Below are 21399 nucleotides of genomic sequence, written 5' to 3' on the forward strand. Positions count from 1 at the left end.
ACCATTGTAGATATTCCATCCAGACCAGTTGACTTTTTGCCTTTTAGACTATTCGATTATCCATCTCCTCTCTAGTAAAAGGAGCAGCTATAAATTTATTCACAATATTTGTTCTGTCATCATAGGAGTCAGAGAAAATTCTGTAAAATTAAATTGTACACAGATATTATTCTTTGTGCCAGCATCCTGAAAAAATGTATTGAAATAGTTGGAAACTTCAAAGCCTCCTCTCAAAACCGTTCCCTCTTCTGTTACAACTTCGTCTATATAACAGTTCTCATTCCTCCGTTTCAACACACCCCTCTCTTCATTTATCACCCTCCAGACAGATAGATTCAAATTGTTGGACTCCCGTAAAGAATCTGCTGTAAATTTACGCTTAGTCTTTCGAGTTTCATTCGCATAGAACTTCTTCAATCTAATATACTCTTGTTGATGTGCATGGTCTCTACTTTGTGTGAATCGTCTAGAGGCAGATAGCTGCAACCCTAGAGCCACAAACTTAATTATGACTAACAAAAAACAATCTGAATATCATGCCCTAGGTGAATGTACAGCTTGATTCAAAATCTTATATGATAAGAAGCAAATATTATGATATAAAGGTAGTTTATATGGCACTCCATAACTAGCATTAATCAAAATTTTCTAAAAGTTTGATAATGGTGTCACACTTTCACATTGATTACAATGTACAGAGTTATGCACGATATAATCCAACATTTAGTTCGTCATTAATGTTTCATGTTGGTAATTATTTTTATGTTTCAGGTTGGCAGCCGCGACAGCGCTATATGGAAAGTTGTTTTGTCGTGACCAAATGATTACTTTCTTCAAACAGTCGTTCTAACATGGCCGACAAAGGAAGACTCTGTTGAACAACGAATAAAGACTGTGTTGTTTTTCAATGAAACAAAAAGTGTGGGGTGCTTACACAAAGACGGTTTCGTGCTCATTTTGAAACTCGCTGGTCACCATCATTTAAAACTATTCGTGGAATTTATGAAAAATGTAATAGTGATGGCATAGTATTTGAGAGTAAACTTCAACGACCTTCCACAGTCCGCAGTACTCCACAGAATGTTGAAGCAGTCAGAACAGTGTTGGTGAGGAGTCCAGGCAAGTCGACTAGTAAAGCGGCAGCATACCTTCATATTTCTAGGCGATCTGTGCAGCCAATTTTAAAAATTGATTTGCATTTTTTCCGTATAAAATTACAGTGCTACCTAAATTGACGATTGATAACAAATAACAACGGATGGTTTTTGCAGAATGGACTGTTAATATACTAATTTATTCCATTTTTGAATAATTTATTAATATCTTTGAATGTTATTAACTTTGAAACGGTTTGCGATAACGATGTACAGTTCTTAGCATTTTTTTTTTTAAATTCTGTATTGAAACCATCTATCACATGACCACCTTCACATTTTAAAAAATGAATTTGGATTCTAAATGGCGGATAAAAGATTGTGGACCAAATTTTTGAAGCGACAGAAAAGTAGAAGTTTTAATTCGAATAGGATCCCCAACGAAAACTACAGCCAAAATGCCCTTGTAAAAGTAATATTGAGCACACAAGTAGATATTGGTTCAGCATAGCATTAACTATGTTTTAGCCTGGACTTGTGGTGATGGCTATATTAAGCTACATATCTAGTGAGCATTATTATGAAATACTATTTTCTTCCATATACCTTCCGTGATAGTAACTATAGTCCGAGAGATATTACTTTTAAAATGAAGAGAGAAAACCGATTTCTCCTTGCACAGTTTGTAGCATGGACAGAGTAGTGGAGCAGTGGAGTAAGTATGCTGCGCACAATTGGATGCTGACACAAAAGTAGGGAGGATCTGTCAGGTAGTGGGAGTGATTACTGAAGGATATAGCATCGGGCCTGTCTGTCTTCGAGAGAGCCGTGTAAAAGATCTCTCAGTCTTTAGTAATTGCATCAGATCTTATCCATTACAAGAACCAAAGCAGATTATTAATTATTATGTTTTGTCATTTCAAGGAAATTTACCTCCTTGAGCGTATTTAGCAGCGCCATTGGATACATCGTGAGCAATGACGAAATTGCCTTTATCGCAGTTCCACACTCTGAGTTGTCCATCTCTGCACACTCCGAACAGGTAGACTGTTTTGTTGATGCTCTGCAGCACCATACTAACTGCCACACTGTCCTCTGCGTGACGACCACTGCAAGCAACACATCAACTATTAACAACAATAGCAAAAACATACTGAGATAGGAAGAAAACTACTCTATTTGAAATTTATTTCGCACAACATAATACATTATTACAAAACATTGTAACCAGCTGAAAATACAAAAAAAAAATTTACTACTACTATCTACTTCGAAATACAACATATTTTAACATTATTTGTTTTGCTTTAAAAGGCAAAAACATATACCGGTAAGCGAAATAAAGATGGGTACACCTAGGCATAAGCCCTATTGGAGTGCACTTCTCTTCAAAATAGAATAATTTAAAATACTTTAGAGTAGTAGGACCGCTACGTTCTACACATGAAAATGAACTCTATTTATGTAGAAAATTTATTATAAATAATTAACTAGTGTTACTGTTTCCATAACGCGAATGACTAATGTTATTAAGTGAGCTTCATGAAAAAATTAATAAAATTATTCAATAATTTTCTCATTGAACAGCGAATGCCTTATTCAAATGATGAAAACAGAAATATAGGCAAGAAAAAGCCACTGACTTAGGAATAAAATTATAATTATAATTTCTAGCTTTATATCAATTAGTCCGAGCGCAAATGTACGTCCGTAGTCATTTTCGGGTAACAACCGTAAAAGATGTCTCAAATTCTTCGTTAGGACTAGTATAATAAGGATCAAAATTATGATGAGTCGAAATCACAGGCAAACACCTCGATAACAAGATGGCCGCCAAAAGTTTCAAGGTTTTCTTTCATTGCTTGTATTTGATAACCGTTCATGATTTTCCACTGTTCTTTGCATCAACATATTTGGAAAATCTTCCTCTAGAATCATTGTTATATCAAGGTTTCCTCTAGAACGCATATTTCATCAGTTATAACCTTGCGAAACCCTACAAAACATGTTTCTCTTTATTTTCTCAATTTTCTTCCTACGATAACTTTTCTTGTGCAAGATATACAGGAAAATGTTGAATCTATGAAATTAAGATCATTTGCTCAGCTTATCACATGATAACGAATAGTATTTCCAAGTCTGTACCTTCAAGGAGTCATGAGATACATGCCTTTCTAATTGGTAGGTTTGCATAAGGTGGAAAAAAGTGTTTTCCGCAGCAAACTGTACTCTTATCACTTATCTGATGATGGTTCAGCTGTGGAAAATGGACTTACAGCCTACAACCAGATGTCATTTTTAAGCTTCGGAAATAACAGTTTCTAAATGATATTGATGTATGTCTACCGCAAATATGGTGAACTGTGAAATTTTGTCCCCGAAAAACCTGTATTTCAAGCTTTTGAAGTTATATTAATCATAAGAAAATCACATCTTAAAATGAGAAGATTCTCTCGAGTATCATAGTTTAGGTGAATCTTAACTATAGTGATAGAATCAATCCGTCATCTCCCATTCCCAATCTGGGTTCCGATTCCCAGGAAGTTTGACAAGTGATTTCTGACACTACTCCTCACATCCGTGAGGTTAGCAATAATGCCATGTCCGTGATGCACAAATCGTTCGCTCTGAGCAGACAGAGTGAGCCCAAGATCAATTCTTTCTGCATTTGGCCTACCAGTGAGTTGGCACTCTTTTCACAAGCAGGCACTGATTTCAAATTTGAAAGCAGCGATGGGCGAACCCCTACAAGGACACCAATTATGTGCACGATCAATTTAACAGAGTAGCCTGGGTTCAGTTTGCGCAGTTCCACAAGAAGCTCCTGATACTTGGTTCGTTTGTCCTCCTTCTTTGCAGCAATATTGCATTCAACTGGTGCTGAGAACTTGATGACAAGTATTGCCTTTGCAACCAAATCTTGGAGGACGATATCAGGCTTTGTTGATGTTAAAAGCCTGGTGGTGGGGAATGAATAATTCAAGTATATTCGGCATTTATCACAATGGACTTTACATCTCCTGGGGCATAAGGCAGCACAGGTGTTTTGTCAATACCGTATGAGTGCCTAGATGTTAATACAGCACTCGCAGTGCAGCATCATGTCTATGAATGTAGCCTGCAGTTGCATGCACAGAACAAGCTGATAATATGTGCATCAAGGTCTCTGGTGATTTCTGACAGACCCTACAATTGATGTCAGGCACAGGCAAATGCATTACTCTGCTACGATATGACAATGAGTTGATAACACCATCTTGACAGGCTAATATGAACCCCTCAGTCTCGGATTTAAGGGCTGCTGACTTCAAGAAAGCAAAGGTCAGCTCTTTGGACATGCCCTGCTGCTCAACATGCTTATAGAATAAGCCATGCAAGGACTTGTCTTAATGCTGCTGGAGAAGTAGCTTACATTCAGCAGCTTTTATCTTGACCTTTAGTTGGGGAAGTTGAGTGATATCTTCACTTACATCATAAAAATCCAGACTGAGGGTATCAGCTGCATACTGTGCTGCCTTATAGAAGAAAGCCCCTACTCCAGCAACTTCATGGTCATGAACCAGTTGCATCAATGGGTCAGAGCAACTTCTTACACCGCTAGCAAACTGCAATACCACTCTGTTATGAAGGTTCTCCAGGCCAAGTAAACCTTTACCTCCCTCAGACCTTTGTAGATATATCCTGGCAGCAGAAGAACGTGGGTGGAGACTCCGCTCCATGTGCATTCTCTTTCGGGTTTCCTTGTCGAGTTCCTGGAGCTCATTTCTGTTCCACTTTACAACTCCGAAAGTAGGGGTAAAGTGAGAGTTCTGAAGAAAAGCTGGAGAAAAGCTGCCTCAAAGCTGGCTCCAATCTACCCCAAAGCTGATTCTTGGTTCTAACCTTGCCCAATCCAATGTAATCTGATCTAACTTAACCTAGCCATCTAATCTCACAATAAATCTCAAATGAAGATCCCCATTCCCACTTTTTTGGAAAAACTAGATCCAGCTTTTTTTTATTTCTTGAATAACTAAGAAACCGTTAATTTTACAAAAAAATTACAAGAATAACTTTTTCCAGTAAATCTAATTACGAATCCATTGACACCCCAGTTGTCAAGATTAAACAGAAAATAAGGATCTTATGGAAAAAGTAGATCCAATTTCTTGAATAACTAAGAAACCACTCATTTTACAAGGATAACTTTTTCCATTTAACCATTCTTCTTCTTATTTTTATTATTATTATTATTATTATTATTATTATTATTATTATTATTATACGCTGGAACTAAATATTAATGAATAATTATTATAGAGCTTACAGGAGAGCATCGCTGAATCCGGATAAGAAACGTGGAACCCTTGTGTCCTGGAAGAGTTCTTTGCAGGTGACCACGCCACTCAATGGCTCCAAATGTACCAGCAATATCATTCCAGTGCCAAGTGCTAGCGCAAACAATGCGTCTCCGTTTTTCGTAAGACATGATGCACTTGTATGAGGAAGATCTACGAAAAGAAGGATAGTTATCAAAAGTCATTCACTCCATTAAATCTCAATTCATGTTGATGAAAAATTGAACATTTAGAAGATATCACCAGAGCTCAATTTTTTGTGTACTGGCTCAATAAACCGTCACCAAGGTCAAAATCTCTCATGTCAGAAGAAGGAAATCTAGTCATAGGAATTGAGGAAAAGAAAAAAGAATGGAAAAAATACCTTGAAAGATTATTTAATGACACAAGATCTGAGAATGAACCAAGGGTAGAGGAGCATAGTGGTCCAGATATACTACAAGAAGAAGTCAGTGCAGCTGTTAATCAGCTTAAAAATGGCAAGGCAGCTGGTCCAGACAATATCCAGGTAGAGTTTATCAAGCTGATTGATGAAGAGGGTGTGAAGTGGCTTACAGACATTTTCAATGTAGTGTACAGGTCAGGAAAAAATCCTCAAGAATGGCTCAAGTCTGAATTCATTGCACTTCCCAAGAAAGCTAGTGCCAAAGCATGCAACGATTACAGAAAAATAAGCCTCATGAGTCACCTACTGAAATTGTTTCTCAAAATAATCCATAAGAGAATCTACAAACTGTGTGAGCAGCAAATTTCTCCTAATCAGTTCGGTTTCCTTAACGCTGTTGGAACGTGAGAAGCTCTGTTTGGTGTGCAGGTCCTCTTCCAGAGGTGTCGCGACGTGAATTGTGATGTGTTTGCATGTCTCATTGATTGTCAGAAAGCATTTGATCGTGTCAAGCATGATAATATGATAGAAGTGCTCAGAGACAGTGGCATTGACTCAAGAGACCTGAACATCATCAACAATTTGTACTGGAACCAGACAGCAGTTATGAGGGTGGGAGATGAGCAGACAGAGGAGGTAAAAATCTTGCGAGGTGTTAGACAAGGATGTGTCTTGTCGCCCATCCTTTTCAATCTGTATTTGGAGCGTATATTTGGAGAGGCACTGGAAGATCAAGAGGAAGGAATATCAGTGAATGGCAAAAGATTGAACAACATACGGTATGCAGCTGACACTATTGTGTTTGCTGACTCCATTGAAGGTTTGCAACAGTTGATGGACAGAGTGGTGGAAAAGTGTTCGCAATATGGTTTAGAAATCAACACTAATAAGACAAAGCTCATGGTAATAAGCAAGGAGAATGTAGGTGGAGTACAATTGTTTATTAATCAAAATGCAATAGAAAGAGTCTCACACTATAACTACCTGGGTACCATCATCAATGAGAAATGGAATAACACACAAGAAATAAGATGCCGCATAGAAAGAGCAAGAGTTGTCTTCAATAAATTGAGTAAGGTGTACAAGAGTCACGACCTTACTCTATTAACTAAATTGAGACTATTGCGTTGCTATGTGTTCTCCGTTCTGTTGTATGGGGTAGAAGCATGGACCCTCACAAAAGAAACAATGGTAAAGATTGAAGCTTTTGAACTCTGGCTGTATAGAAGAATGCTGAAAATATCCTGGACGCAAAAAGTTACCAATCAAGAGGTTCTCAGGAGAATGAATAAAGAACCGGAGCTCCTGAATACCATTAAAAGTAGAAAACTCCAATACCTCGGCCACATTATGAGGAATAGCTCGAGATACAGACTTCTGCAAGAGATCCTTCAAGGAAAAATCAACGGAAGAAGGGGACCAGGCAGAAGGAGAATTTCATGGCTGGCAAATCTGAGGCTATGGTTTCACCAGTCATCTGCAGAGCTGTTCCGTAGCGCAGTCGACAGGATAGTCAATCAGGATAGCCATTATGATCGCCAACATCCGAAACGGAGCAGGCACGTGAAGAAGAAGAAGGTCACAATGCATGTAAACAAAGAATGGTACCTACAGTTGAGTTGCTGTAATACGCTACAATCATAATATTATGTAATAATTATATAACAAAAAACAATCTTAACATATTATAGGGAGAACAAACTCTTTTCCTGTAGCCCTTAAAAACGTGTGTCAACTCTTTCAGCAACCCAATTATAGGAAAGACAGGCCAGAAAGTGATTATTGTGTTTGTGTTATAAAGTAAATATTGTGTTCATAATTTGTGTTTGTAAAATAATACAATTGTATCCTTTTGAAAACGTTTTAATATAAGATAAGAATTAAAAACACAGATTGAATTTGCTATTTTATATTAAAAAGTTTTTAAAAGGGTACTATGGAATTATTTTACAAGTAAAAAATTAAGTAGCCCTGAATATACACGTTTTTAGTTCATATTTGTGATTTAACTTTCTAGAGATACATAATTGAGCAACTGTATACATATTTTCAATTCAATAGACTAATACTCTTTTTTTACACCAATAGATTATTTATTCTTTCAAGACATTTCTAGATTCCACTGCCATTTTGGAACTAGTTGTGTATTGCAAAAATTAAAAAATATGATACTAGTCTATCAAATTTGAAAAAAAATTGAATATTCCAATAAACTTTAAAATATTTTTGTTTTGAAAACTTACTTGGAGATGAAGTCAAAATATGATAAGTGGTAGGATCTCGTGCAGCGCTCAATGTGGCTTCAGAGAAAACAGAAGCAATGTTTGCTTCAGGAACTGCACCCTGCAAAAGTGAATAAATTTCAAATTATTTCAATTTTATCCAACTTATGAATGATTTATCTATTATTCTTAAAATGAAGGTTAACAATATTAGTAAAAAGCAATCTAGTTGGAAAATTCAAATAAAAGCTAATAAGTAGGCTACAATATTCTCAGAAAAAAATTGAATATCAAATGATCAATGAGAAGAACGAGAGGTGAAATGTTTTAATTAATTTATCATAACTATTTTTCTTTGGCTAATCTATTTGAATAAGATTGGAGATTATATATAGCTTGAGCTTCATTTCAAATCTAATCTTATGACTAATTGAATAAGTTTTGGTTGTATCATTACAAAAATAAATGAAAAATAATCATAACAATTTGGATTTCTACAAAGAGATTGAGCTTTAAATCTTAGCTTATGAGTTATGGTTGTCTGTTGAGTATTTCGTAATTACTAAGAATAATAATAATAATATAATAATAATAATAATAATAATAATAATAATAATAATAATAATAAATGAAGCCTTTATTGGTTCCCAACACTGTACAACGAAAATAAATTGAAATCAGAAAATACAACTTCGCTAAGATGATTACAAAATCGATCCAACTAAATAAAATAGAAACTTTTAATATGTACAATATCCAATATAAATTAATATGTTTATATTTTCTGTTAATTGTTCGTTTTTGGAAACCAGGTCCTCTATTGAACATAGGCCTCTCCCAGGGTCCTCCACCTATCTCTATCTTTCGCGCGCATTGTCCATTCATCACCTGTACACTCCTCTCCATCGCCATTTGAGTTGATGCTATTTTTCTTAATACTCCTTTCTTCAAAGCCCAGGTTTGGCATCCATAAACAAGCGCGGGAAAGACACAGGATTTCAATATTTTTATCTTCTTCCCAATATTGATCTCTTTATTCTTGAGTATACATTTTAATGACCAGAACTTACTCCATGCAATACCACACTTACGTTTCACTTCTTTATCCGTTCTGTCTGTAAACGTAATCAGTTGACCCAGGTAAATAATTTCTCCTGACCAATTCAATAAACAGCCATCCAATGCTATGTCTACTCTTTCCCTATTAGTCATAAGATGGGGTTTTCCTGGATTTATGATAAGGCCAGCTTTCTCACTTTCTGCTGCCAGACTACTTATCATATATTTCAGTTCCAATGGGGATTTCGCAATCAGAACAATGTCGTCAGCGAAACGTAAGTGGCTCAGATACTCTCCTTGGATACGTAAACCATACCTAATACCTATCCTATATTAGATTCTCGAAATTTTTTTGTAAAGCGGCATTGAAGAGAGACGGAGATAGCGGGTCACCCTGCCTTACCCCTTTCTGCACGCTGAAGACTTCTCCCAATGGATCTGATACTACTCGTGCTGTACTATTGCAATATACGTCCTTAATCAAATTCAAGAAGGCTGCTGGAATCATTTCAAGAGACGCGTAGAGGAATGAATGTTTTAAACTATCAAAAGCCTTTTTGTAATCAATAAAGGCTAAGTAAACTCCTATATTGAATTCTTCACACTTTTCTATGAGCTGACTGACTGCTTGAAGATGGTCGACTGTTGAGAACCCACTTCGAAATCCCGCCTGTTCGACCGGCTGGCTTTCATTCATGATTGGTTGTAAACGATATTGCAGAATTTTCATGAAGAATTTTCCAAAACAAGAAAATATGCTTATAGGCCGAAAATTATTGATATCATACTGATTACCCTTTTTGAACAACAAGACTACCGTATCTAATATATCTGATGTTTTCCACTGCACTGGTACTGACCGCTCATTGATTATTCTATTAAACAACCTGAGTACAGTTTCTGAAGAGATAGAGCACACCTTTTTCAGCATCTCGTTTGTTATCCTATCGTTTCCTGCCATAGTGTTACTCTTCAAAGTCTTTACCACTGCCTTGAGGTCGCTATCTTGAATTAGTCGTACATCTTCCCGCTCATCAGCCAGATCAAATACAGCATCAGCGCCCTCAGACGTGCCCCGATACAGATTTCTGAAGAAATCCATAACATTTTTACTTATACCCTTCCTATCTTTCACTATTTTGCCGTGTCTATCCTTCACTCCAACTTTCCATTCTCTGCTATCAAATAACTGTCTTCTTTATTTTTTCAATGATCCGTTATTGTATAGTACCTTTTTTATCAGTCTGTCTTCAAATGTCATAATATCCTTCCTAATACTGTATCTTTTTAATTTACAAAACATATTAAACTCAATTTTTTCTTGGATACTTTTGTTCTTTCTCTTTTTCATTCTTTCCCTTTTTAAAATCAATTCTCTTGTTTCATTAGATATTTTCCTCACTTTTATATTGATTTCAGGTACAAAAAAGTTTTTAATGGTAGTTTCCAATCTATTGTAGCTTTCTTGCAGACCTTCATCCCTTTGTTCACACCAATTTTGTAATTCTGTTTCAAATTGTCTCTGTTCATTTGCTTTGAAAATATTTCTCCCTATATATTGTTCATTCCAAGCTTGCCTCGGTCTCCTATTGAAGCATTCTTTTGTCAACTCGATGGTTATAAGTATGTGATCTGTAACGAATTTCAGACTCCCTGTAATCTCGAACTGTTTTACAATTCCTTGTGTCCCGACAGCACATAATCAATTTAATTTTTAAACAATTGATTGGGTGAAATCCAAGTACATTTCCTGCCGGCTCGCTTCTTAAAAAATGTATTGACTATTCTTAATCCTTGTTCTTGACAGAAATCCACCAGCCTTTGTCCTGCCTCGTTCCTTGTCCCATAGCCATATTTACCAACTATGAATTTCTAATTATTAAGAATACGCAATTCTCAAATATTTGATTAAATTATCCATTTCCAATTGCTTAGTTACGAATCTTCATTCATTGATCAGTTTGAAAAATGACAAATGGAATACATTTTTATGATAGGAAGGAAATAACAAGCTTATACTGGCACCTAATTTCGATTAAATTTGATTAATAGTGGTTTAAAAGTGGGTTAACTTAATTTTAAATGATATTAACATTTTCTTGATGTTTTAGTTTATTGTTAGAGAATATTTGCCTTGAAATGAGCAATTACTGTGCTTCATTTTAGAACACTAAAAAGTAATAAATGAATCTCACCTGACTGGTTAGTTTGTCGGGATGAGGGAATACGAGACGGTGAGCACTGGATACCGTGCAAACGAGGACAATCACACTGTTGTAGGTCTCATGAATAGTGACACCGTCAAGAATCGGCGTGTCCTTGAAGCGATATTTGATGTGGTTCCAAGCCAAGTTGACGCCTAGGCTTTCCTCGACCAGTTCCAACACATCATGGTTTGTACGCCTGACAAGTAAACAATCAATCAGGAAAAATTATTAAATTATTCAACAATTGATCCAACAAGTAAAAATTCCATAATTCCCAATAGTCAGATTGAAGGAATAGGGTACGTCAGAGAAATTTACTATTTTGTCTACAGAAATAACTCATTTTTTATGTGAGATCCAAATTTTCTTCTGATTTCTATCTTAGATAACTCTTAGAAGGTTTGAACTCCCAGAACGCATGCATGCTTGCAATGTTATTCCACATATTCTGGAGCTTTGGTAATCTGTAGATGTCAATTTATAAGTTGAATATATTATACTTCCACACTCCTGAATTGAGTTAGCACACGTTGTGTTCTGATTATGGCCCTGAACGAGTTTGCGAGGAGGACTTTCAAAGTGAGCACGGAAGTCACTTCGAGAAGACGCGATCTTACGAATTGACTAAGAGCTACTGTTCCCCAACGACTTATGGCAACTTACTAGATGTGGGGAAAATAATGGGGAGCTGGCTCTTCAGATGCGACCCCTCCCACTCCCCTACTCGTACAACCGACCGACTTTTGCATTTTTCTCAAATAAGTAATTTTCTGTGATGCAACTTGAATAAAATACAATATTGATGAGTAGGTACAATGATAAAATTTCACGTGTAACGGGCGTGACTAAGGCTTGACCAATCCTTCAATTTTGCTCTAATACTAAAGCTAATATCCAATTTGATACCGTGATTGAATTTATTACAAAATAGCAGGTAACCCGTGCTTTGCACTGTAGAAAATTTTATAATGTAAAATGCAATCTCCTTATTTATAGTAAACATGAAAAATAGAATAGCCTAATTATTTATCATTTTGTCGAAATTACGTATATAATCTTCATCAGAGTTGAAAATTATCAGCAAAAAATATTAATTTCATTGGCCTCGAACCCGCAACCTTCAAGAATCATAAATCATTAATTCATTCAAGTTAAAGTTTGTCAATAAATAAATTACTTTTTAAAAAACAATTTTTTTTATTACAAAACATTACAAAGTTTTTCATGAGGTCCGTTCGCTATGTACGCTAGCGAGGAACTGTGCTCTGAATACAATATTGTCTTCCACTACGACTTTGCTGACTAAACAAGTTAACAGTGATTCTATACAGTTTTCACTCATATAACTCCTCCATCCCTAAAGAGAACATCAGGGGGTGGATGAGCTGCAAGAACGGGTTGCACATTTTTGAAGAATTCTTTATAAACAATTATGATAATAATTACTAGACGTACGATATACAGTAGAGAAGTCCATAGACTAATGCTTGTCGTAAAATTACTTTCTTCCCTTATGGGGGTGTACTTATTGACATCAATCGGATTAAAATTAAGATGTTCTAAATTAATAGTGAATTCTGGTTCCTGGTCTTCATTAATAGTATTAATAACGTTGTCTAGGTTCAATAACTTAGGTCTATACTTCGATTCAGACAAATGATTAAGTTTTTTACCATTATAATAAAATGTATTGTTGTTGCTATTGATTAAATAAACTCCTTTTACAGATTTTGTTATCATTTCTGATTGCTTGTCAATTTTTATAGTTTCCTCATTTGGAAAGATACACAAATAGCTATTCAATTCTGGAATCCATTTGACAATACTATTATCTATTTTCATCTTACTTCTGAGTAGATTTTTGCCCACACCTTCTTCTACCAGAATTCCCAGTGTCACTCTGGGCCGGCTAGACTCAGTCGGCGACTGGGGTGGGCCGCAGCAGGGGACGGGAGACTTGGTGGGGCATCCGCCAACCACCCTCGTTCGAGTCGGGGGTTGAAACAGGGTCTTGAGCACCTTGGAGAAATGTTTCCCTCTTTTAGGTAAGAGGGGCCGTGCTTTCGCACTGCCTAACAGGGCTGGGCGTGGAGTAAGAGGAATAGGAACGATCTGGTGTCCGCCGTGAGGGGGGTCTCTGTTACGGGAGTAACGTTCCCGATTGCCACTAGATGTCTTCCTGCTATTGGGATCAGAAATAGCAGGATTTGAGGGCCTTGAAACTGAGATCGCTGAAGTCGGTCACCGGGTCCCTAATCTCGGGCACCGGGTGCTTTCCTGGGGTCAGGATCGTGCCGCGGAGTCGAAGGAAAGGCTTTCCCTGGCCTTTCTCGAGGTCCTCCTGCTATTTGAAGACGAAACAGCAAGCTATAGGAGCCCGCGCACCGGGCTTCACCTCTGGTCACCGGGTCCCAAATCTCGGGCACCGGGTGTCTTCCTGGGGTCAGGAACGTGCCGCGGAGTCGAAGGAAAGGCCTTCCCTGGCCTTTCTCGAGGTCCTCCTGCTATTCGAAGGCGAATCAGCAAGCTATAGGAGCCCGCGCACCGGACTTCACCTCTGGTCACCGGGTCCCAAATCTCGGGCACCGGGTGTCTTCCTGGGGTCAGGATCGCGCCGCGGAGTCGAAGGAAAGGCTTTCCCTGGCCTTTCTCGAGGTCCTCCTGCTATTCGAAGGCGAATCAGCAAGCTATGGGAGCCCGCGCACCGGGCTTCACCTCTGGTCACCGGGTCCCAAATCTCGGGCACCGGGTGTTTTCCTGGGGTCAGGATTGTGCCGCGGAGTCGAAGGAAAGGCTTTCCCTGGCCTTTCTCGAGGTCCTTCTGCTATTCCTAGTTCCCGCGATGATGTACCAGGGTACAGTCAGGTTTTAACCAAAACCTGACGTGTCGCTACTGGTTGAAACAGGCAGGTTGCTGCCCAAAGTCGTCGAAAAGTTCGAACAACACTCGCCCAAGTGAGTGCTGAATCTCGGAGCTTCCAGTGTCTTCGATTAACCCCCGTTAACCTCAGACACAACTCCTAGTAGTCGAAGGAGTCGGAGTACACTCAAAGCACGAGATGTACTATGTTGCTAGCTGCGCGCTGCTTCCTTCACTCTCTCTGTCAACCGCTCGTACTGGACACCCGCACTAGACTGACCTCCTACTAGCCCTTCACGAGCCTCCCTCAGTGGCCGAGAGGGAGGGGAGTAAGGATGCGCGGCACTGCTGAGCGGTAGCCCAGCGGCCGGGCTGTTCGTTGGACTCCGAGATTTCATCAAGAGATAACCAAGCGTCATTAGAACAAGCCCTAAACTCAATTCCCCTCACTAGTTACGATATACATCGTGACATACTATATTTAAAATTTGATGTAGTTCCTGATTCAATAATTTCTTTTTCGCAATTTAGTTTGTCATGATACAGATTTTCTATAGAACAAATGAAATTTGAATTTGTTTTTTTAGTACATTCACTAGTCAGACCTTCAATTGATATTTCTTTCTTTTTATAAATATCGTTTGACTTTAGTAAGTATCTGATTTTAGGTAGGACAGTTACATATTCATTTCGAAACATATTAGGTACAGAAAACAACTTGTATAGGTTATAATTTGATTCGTCTACAATTGGTAAGTTCAAAAAGTAAATAATTTCTTTAGAAGTAAGTTTACAGTTTACATCTATTAAATTTTCCAATTGCCACATATTTTCCAATTCGGGTTTCAATTGTAATTTGTTCTGATAGTAACCAGCAATCTTGGTTATCTGATAGTACCATTCTCTGGTTGAAATAATACTAGGATGTAGAACTTTCAATTTACAGAATGTTAAAGAATTGTCAATATCTTGGATCAAACTTAATACAATGTTATATAAAATATTCAACTGGTTCATCAAATCTCTAAATCTCTCTAGTTCTACATAGTCGCTAATAATAAGTTTATCATTTACAAATTTCAATTTACTCTCTAATTCATTAAAATAATAATTAACAATGTTTAAAGTCTGATTAAATTCAGCCATGATTTCTGAATTCAATGAATATTGGGCTGATATTTGATTTATTAAATTGTTTTGATTATCTTTCAAATGTTCAAGTAAATTATCATATCTTTGACTACCATACGAGTCTAAATTTCCAGTAATGTTATTACAGCTCCTATACCATTCACAAGTCCTCTTTTAGATCTCTTATTATTAGTTACACTTATAATTTCTAACATGAATGAAAATAGGAAATAACGTTATTTATTGAATAAATAAATAAAATTAATGATCACTGAGAAGCTGATTTGATCTTCTATTACATTCTTAGTGTGATTAATAAATTTCAAATAGTTAACTATATCTCTTGCTTTACTACCATTATCAGTTATATATTCTACATTTTTCATTATTGGAATCTTATCTCTAATATTCTCTAATACATTATCATAATACATATTCAAATTATCAATATGATCAAAAATACTATCTAATTCATAATAGTGTATGAAAGTGTGCTTTGAAATCTCTAATTTTGCAGAGCCTAAATATGCTGCAATTATTCCTAGATTGTTACTTATATTCCGGAATTCTTCAGCTTGAGAAGAATGATTCGTCATACTCATTAGGCAGAGGAGGTACCTGGAAGATCAAGATTTGAATTAGGATCGGTTGTTACTTGTTCAGTTCTTTCATTAGTTTGATTTTTATTCATTTTCTTTAACTTTCTAGGTCGTTTTATTTTGAATAGATGAGTTTTTTCTCTTGTGTTATGATGTCGGGGATTTATTTTGGCAGTTTTAAGTTCTCGATTCACTGTTAAGAGAGTTTCTTTTTTGAATTTATTTTTTGTTTTACTCTGTTTTTGCACATTTCTCACGTAAACGTCTTTTGGAATTTCTGGTAGTTCCTCTCGATCTTTGTTCCTTTCGTTGATGATATGTTCTTTTCTAATTCGGTTTATATCCTGTATGTGGTCGTACAATTTTTCTGTTCTACTTTTATGACTACTTATGTAATCATTCATTACTTGTGTCTCTATGTTGATATCGAGAGGAGTGTTTTGGTTGACGTGTCCGTATAGAATTTCGAAGGGTGTGAGTTTGGTAACAGAATGGATACTATTATTGTATGCAATAATAGCGTAGCTCACTTTGTTTTCAATTGATTCCTTTGAAAATTCGTTGCGATTGTTTAGAATTCGAATGTGTTCGATTAGTGTTGAATGTAATCTTTCAGCCATACCGTTTGAACGAGGGTGTTGAGTACTAATGAAGTGAATCTTAATTTTGTGCATCTGTAGCAACTCTCTTACTAAAGTGTTATTGAACTCTGTTCCATTGCCTGACACTATTGTTTCTGGTGTTCCGTGATGTGAAAAGTATTTTATCAGTTTATTAACAACTTCTATGCCTTGACCACTTCTTAACTGGTATGCTTGAGCGTATCTGGAAAAGCTATCAATAATAGTAAGAAATTTTTGTTTATCGAATGTGATGCTGTCCATATGTAATATCTGTAAAGGTCTCGTTGCTGTTGGAGTTGGATTTAACTCAAGGTTCAAGGGCGTTCTTTCATATTTCGTTTTCAAACAGATTTCACATTGATTTATCAAATTTTGTATACTAGTTCTCATTGATGGCCAATAGTATTTTTGTTTTATCCGATCGTAGGTTTCCTGAATTCCTCTATGATTCGTTTTTCCTTCGTAATAGTTCAACATAATAACTCTCATGTCTTCTTCATTGTTACATCTAACAGTTTTTTCGAACATTTTACTAATATCAAGTCAGGGCGTTTGAAATGCGTGTTGATAACAACTGTAAATCTTTCGAAGAAATCGTTTTCAAAGAATAATGAATACTTGATGTTTGGTGCGGTGTACGTTTTTATGAATTCTACGATATCTTTTTCGAAATTATTCTCTGATATTTGCACTATAAGTCTGGTTTGGTCGAATAGTTTTTTTCACTTTCACGTTTTGGGAGTTGTACTTGACAAGGCTGAGTATCACTTGGTGTTTTCCATAATTAACTGGTTCATCTAATATCTGTACTCCTGCTGTCGTATTATCTCCGGTATTTGTGTGGACTGTCTGGTCGTCTTCTTCTTCTTGCTGTACTTCTCCTAGGTCCATTAAGCGATTCTCATTCTGGTCGATATTGACTAATACAGATTGATTCTCGATGTTGAATCCTGCGAATAGATTGTCTTCGTCGAATCCTTCAAATAGAGGACTTTCGCCATTAGGAGGTATGTCATCCAATCCTTCGAGTGGATTCTGGTTAACTCGTACATCAGTTATCACAGGTTGCGTTGTTTCATTGTTGGGTCCTATAGTCATTAAGCCCTCGATGGCTTCGTTTACAATGGCATCAATATCACTTAAAATTCCGGGTGTCTCTTGTGTCGTGGTATTATTGTTGTTTAGATGAATTCTGGAAAGAGCATCGGCGTTCTGATTTTTACTACCCTTTTTGTATTGTATGTCGTAGTCATACTCTTCCAATTTAAGTCTCCAACGAAGCATTTTTGAATTAGGTTCTTTGATTGAGAAGAGCCATTGAAGGGGTTTATGATCGGTGAAAATGTTGAATTTCCGTCCGTATAAATACGGTCGAAAGTGTTTGGTAGCCCATACAATAGCTAGAAGTTCTCTTTCTATAGTTGAATATCTGGTCTCAGTGTCGTTCAAAGTTCGGCTTGCATAAGCAATTGGAAGGTCAGCACCATTTTTGAACTGACTAAGTACGGCACCTATTGCAAATTGGCTAGCTATTGAAATCGGGGTATTGTAGGATTGGATCATTTGTCAAAATATTTTTACACGTTTCGAAACAACTTTTGTATACTGGGTCATCAGGGTTGATTTTTGCTTCTTTCTTTAAACATTTCGTTAGAGGTTTTGTGAGAGATGCGAAATTCTTAATGAATTTTCTATAGTATCCTGGTAGTCCTAAAAATCCTTTGATTTGTTTGACTGTTTTTGGTATGGGATAGCGCTCAATTGCTTCAATTTTTTCGGGGTTCGGTTTTACTCCATTACTGGTTACCAAGTGTCCAAGAAATGCTACTTCTTTCCGCAAGAATTCGGTCTTATCTAACTGCACTTTGAAGTTCGCTTTCCTTAATCTCTAAAACACTTCACGAAGTCTACTTATGTGCTCTTGGAGGCTAGTTGAATAAACGATTATATCGTCAAGGTAAACTAAACAGATTTCATTTTCACAGTTATGACTCAGAGCTCGATGAGAACAGACGTCCCGCATCCGGCCTTATCCGTAAAGATAAGATTACTATTATAGTAGCGCTGTTCATTTTTCAATACGCGTGTTGGCTTCCTGCTATGAAGTTAGTATTCCTGTTATTAAATAGTGCATTTATTTTGTTTTCGAACTTCAATTAACTTATTCAGTTCCAAATATCCAGTGACATCAAGTTTGTATCCAGTGACATTAAGTACAGTTGAAATAATGGCCGATAAGTGCAAGTTGTGTCTTAAAAATATAGGTACAAAGAGTTTAAAAATAAGGTGCAACGATTGTGATTCGCCTTTTCATAGATCATGTGTTAAACTTTCCAAGGATGAAATTGACTTTTTGCAAGAGGACAATCAAATTTGGAGATGTGCAAAAACCAGACGGAGCAGTATGTTAGTTGAATCTGAACTTGATAAAAACAGTCCGAACTTAAGTGATGTGATGGAAATGTTGAAAGTTATGAGAACTGAAAACAAGAAACAAAATAGAGACCTGGAAGTAGAATTAGGTAAGTCAGTCGAAAACTGTCATCAAAATATTGCTGAACTAAAGATTATTATTGAAAAACAAACTGAAGTAATTACTCGATACGAGAAGAAAATTGACGAGCTACTAGGAGAAAATGCTAAACTTAAGAAGCGAGTAAGAGAAATGGAAAATTTGCTAGACGAGTCAGAACAATACTCTAGAATTAATTGCATCGAAATAAATGGAGTTCCTGATAAGCCTAATGAAGACGTTCTGGATGAAAGAAAGTCAAGAAAGTAGGCCATGCCTTAGGAGTGGATATAACCGATGACATGGTCGACGCATGCCACCGTCTGGGAAGTAAGCGTGAAGGCAATAATCGTGGCATAATAGTCAAGTTCACCAGATGAGCAGTAAAAGAAGATATATTGCAGAAGAGTAAAAAGAAATCTGAATACAACACATATCGGATACAAAACTACTCCTGGAGAAATAATCTATATAAACGAAAATTTAACCAAGGTTAGAAGAAATATCTACAAGGAAGTTCGAGCACTAAAAAATGACAAAGGACTCAGTTATGTGTGGCTGAAAAATGTGAAAATTTTGGTTCGTCCAACGGAGGGACAAGAGTAACGACCGTGACTACGATGGAAGATTTGGAGAGGCTGAAAAGTTTACCGAATCCGAATGCTGTACAAACAGGTGAATCTGCATCTACAGATCAAGTTCAAGGTCAATGAATCATTGACGTTTATAAAATCGTACAAGCAGGTGAGGTCGTTATATTTAGCATACTGTCTAAAGTTTACTTTATTTTATTTCTAAATTTCTATTTGTCTTGAACTGTCTATTTGGTTATTGTCTTGAACTGTTCTATTGGTTATTGTGAACTATTTATTTTCCTTAAAATTGATGTAAATTTGTAATAATCCTGAGATGACAGAATTCAAAACAGATATGTTCAATCATTTAAACAGTGGGATTATAATCATACAACAAAATATTCGCAGCTTGAGAGCTAATTTCGATTTGTTTGTAGCAGAATTGGATGAACTAGATAGAATGCCAGACATAATTATAATGACTGAAATTTGGATAAGTGATAACGAAATTCACCAATATCATTTACCTAATTATAAAATGTTTGTAAAATGTAATCATGATTATCGATCAGGAGGAGTAGCGGTACTTGTGTCTGATCAGTTGACCTGTGTTGAACTCGAAAACAATAGAATGACAACTGCCGATTACGTTCACCTACAGATACCGTTATCAAGAGGTTCGCTGTTGGAATTAATTGCAGTCTATAGATTACACGCCATGAAATGTCAATGTTTAAAATCAACTTAATGCTATTGTTTCTCTCATTAATTCACCCAATTTAATGATTAATGGGGATATGAATATCAACATTTCAAGTGAAAATCCGAATATTGATGAATATAAAATTAGCTTAGCTAGTAACAGATTGATATCCCTGATAAATGAACCGACCAGAGTGACGGAATTCTCGCGAACATGTATAGATCATATATTTTATAGAACAAACATTAATAGTAAATTAGTTTTCAGTGCAAATATTATACAGACTTGTATTACTGATCACATGATGACCGTTGCTTACATAAAATCTACAAAAATATTATAAAAAACACAGAACCGACCTCAGTATACGATAAAATAGATTATAATGTTTTTGTTTCACTTCTTCAAAATGTTGACTGGAGTGTTAGGTAGTCTATATATACATGTGAATCAGCTTCTATAGCTTTCAAAAAATTCATTACTAGGACGGAAGAGTTTGTGAAAAGTTCACTCACAAAAGTTGTATCAAAGAAAATTCTTTTAAAGCCATGGATGAATAGTGACTTGAAAAGAGAAGTGGACAGGAAAAATTCATTGTATAAAAAGTATGTTAAGCAACCAAATAATCTAGAATTGAAAAATGAATATAATCTTTTAAAAAATCGCTTGATTAATAAATTAAGAGCACAAAAGAAGACATACTATTCCAATATTTTTGAAAGAAATAATTGGTAGCAGTAATAAACAAAATAATATAATACTTGAAGATCAAACTAAAACTCTAATAACTGGTCCAAATGAAGTAGCAAATGTCTTGAACCGATATTTCTGCTCAGTTGCAAATGATTTGAAAGAAAAAGTAGTGGAGGATAATGCGAAGTTGAATGCAAATTTCAATATCTTTAGAGAAAACTTCAAAGACACCATTATCAAAGATTCAATAATTTTCTATCCAACGTCTCGAGATGAAATCTTGCAAATAATTTCCAGCCTAAATAATAATAAAGCACCTGGTTACGATAAAGTAACTACAGTAATCATGAAATTAATTTCGGAGCACATTGTTGATGTTCTTGTGCATATATTCAATCT

General features: G+C 36.2%; 2 protein-coding genes across 3 annotated transcripts in view; both read right to left on the reverse strand.

Annotated features, from left to right (window-relative positions):
- Positions 1-21399, reverse strand: part of LOC111045627 (nuclear pore complex protein Nup160 homolog) — a 116069-nt gene that overhangs the window by 78880 nt on the left and 15790 nt on the right. For both annotated transcript variants that reach the window (XM_039430657.1, XM_039430658.1), the window contains 4 exons: positions 11293-11500; positions 8060-8159; positions 5401-5584; positions 2028-2203 (listed from right to left, as the gene is read on the reverse strand). In XM_039430657.1, coding sequence (XP_039286591.1) covers positions 2028-2203; positions 5401-5584; positions 8060-8159; positions 11293-11500 — 668 coding nt within the window. The remainder of the gene's footprint in view (positions 1-2027; positions 2204-5400; positions 5585-8059; positions 8160-11292; positions 11501-21399) is intronic.
- Positions 15938-18162, reverse strand: LOC120351895. Its single transcript, XM_039430662.1, has one exon. It carries the CDS (start codon positions 18078-18080, stop codon positions 17190-17192), a length of 891 nt encoding a protein of 296 aa, XP_039286596.1. The 5' UTR covers positions 18081-18162; the 3' UTR covers positions 15938-17189.

Source organism: Nilaparvata lugens, chromosome 6 (genome assembly GCF_014356525.2).
Source record: "Nilaparvata lugens isolate BPH chromosome 6, ASM1435652v1, whole genome shotgun sequence".
Taxonomy (NCBI): Eukaryota; Metazoa; Arthropoda; class Insecta; order Hemiptera; family Delphacidae; genus Nilaparvata; species Nilaparvata lugens.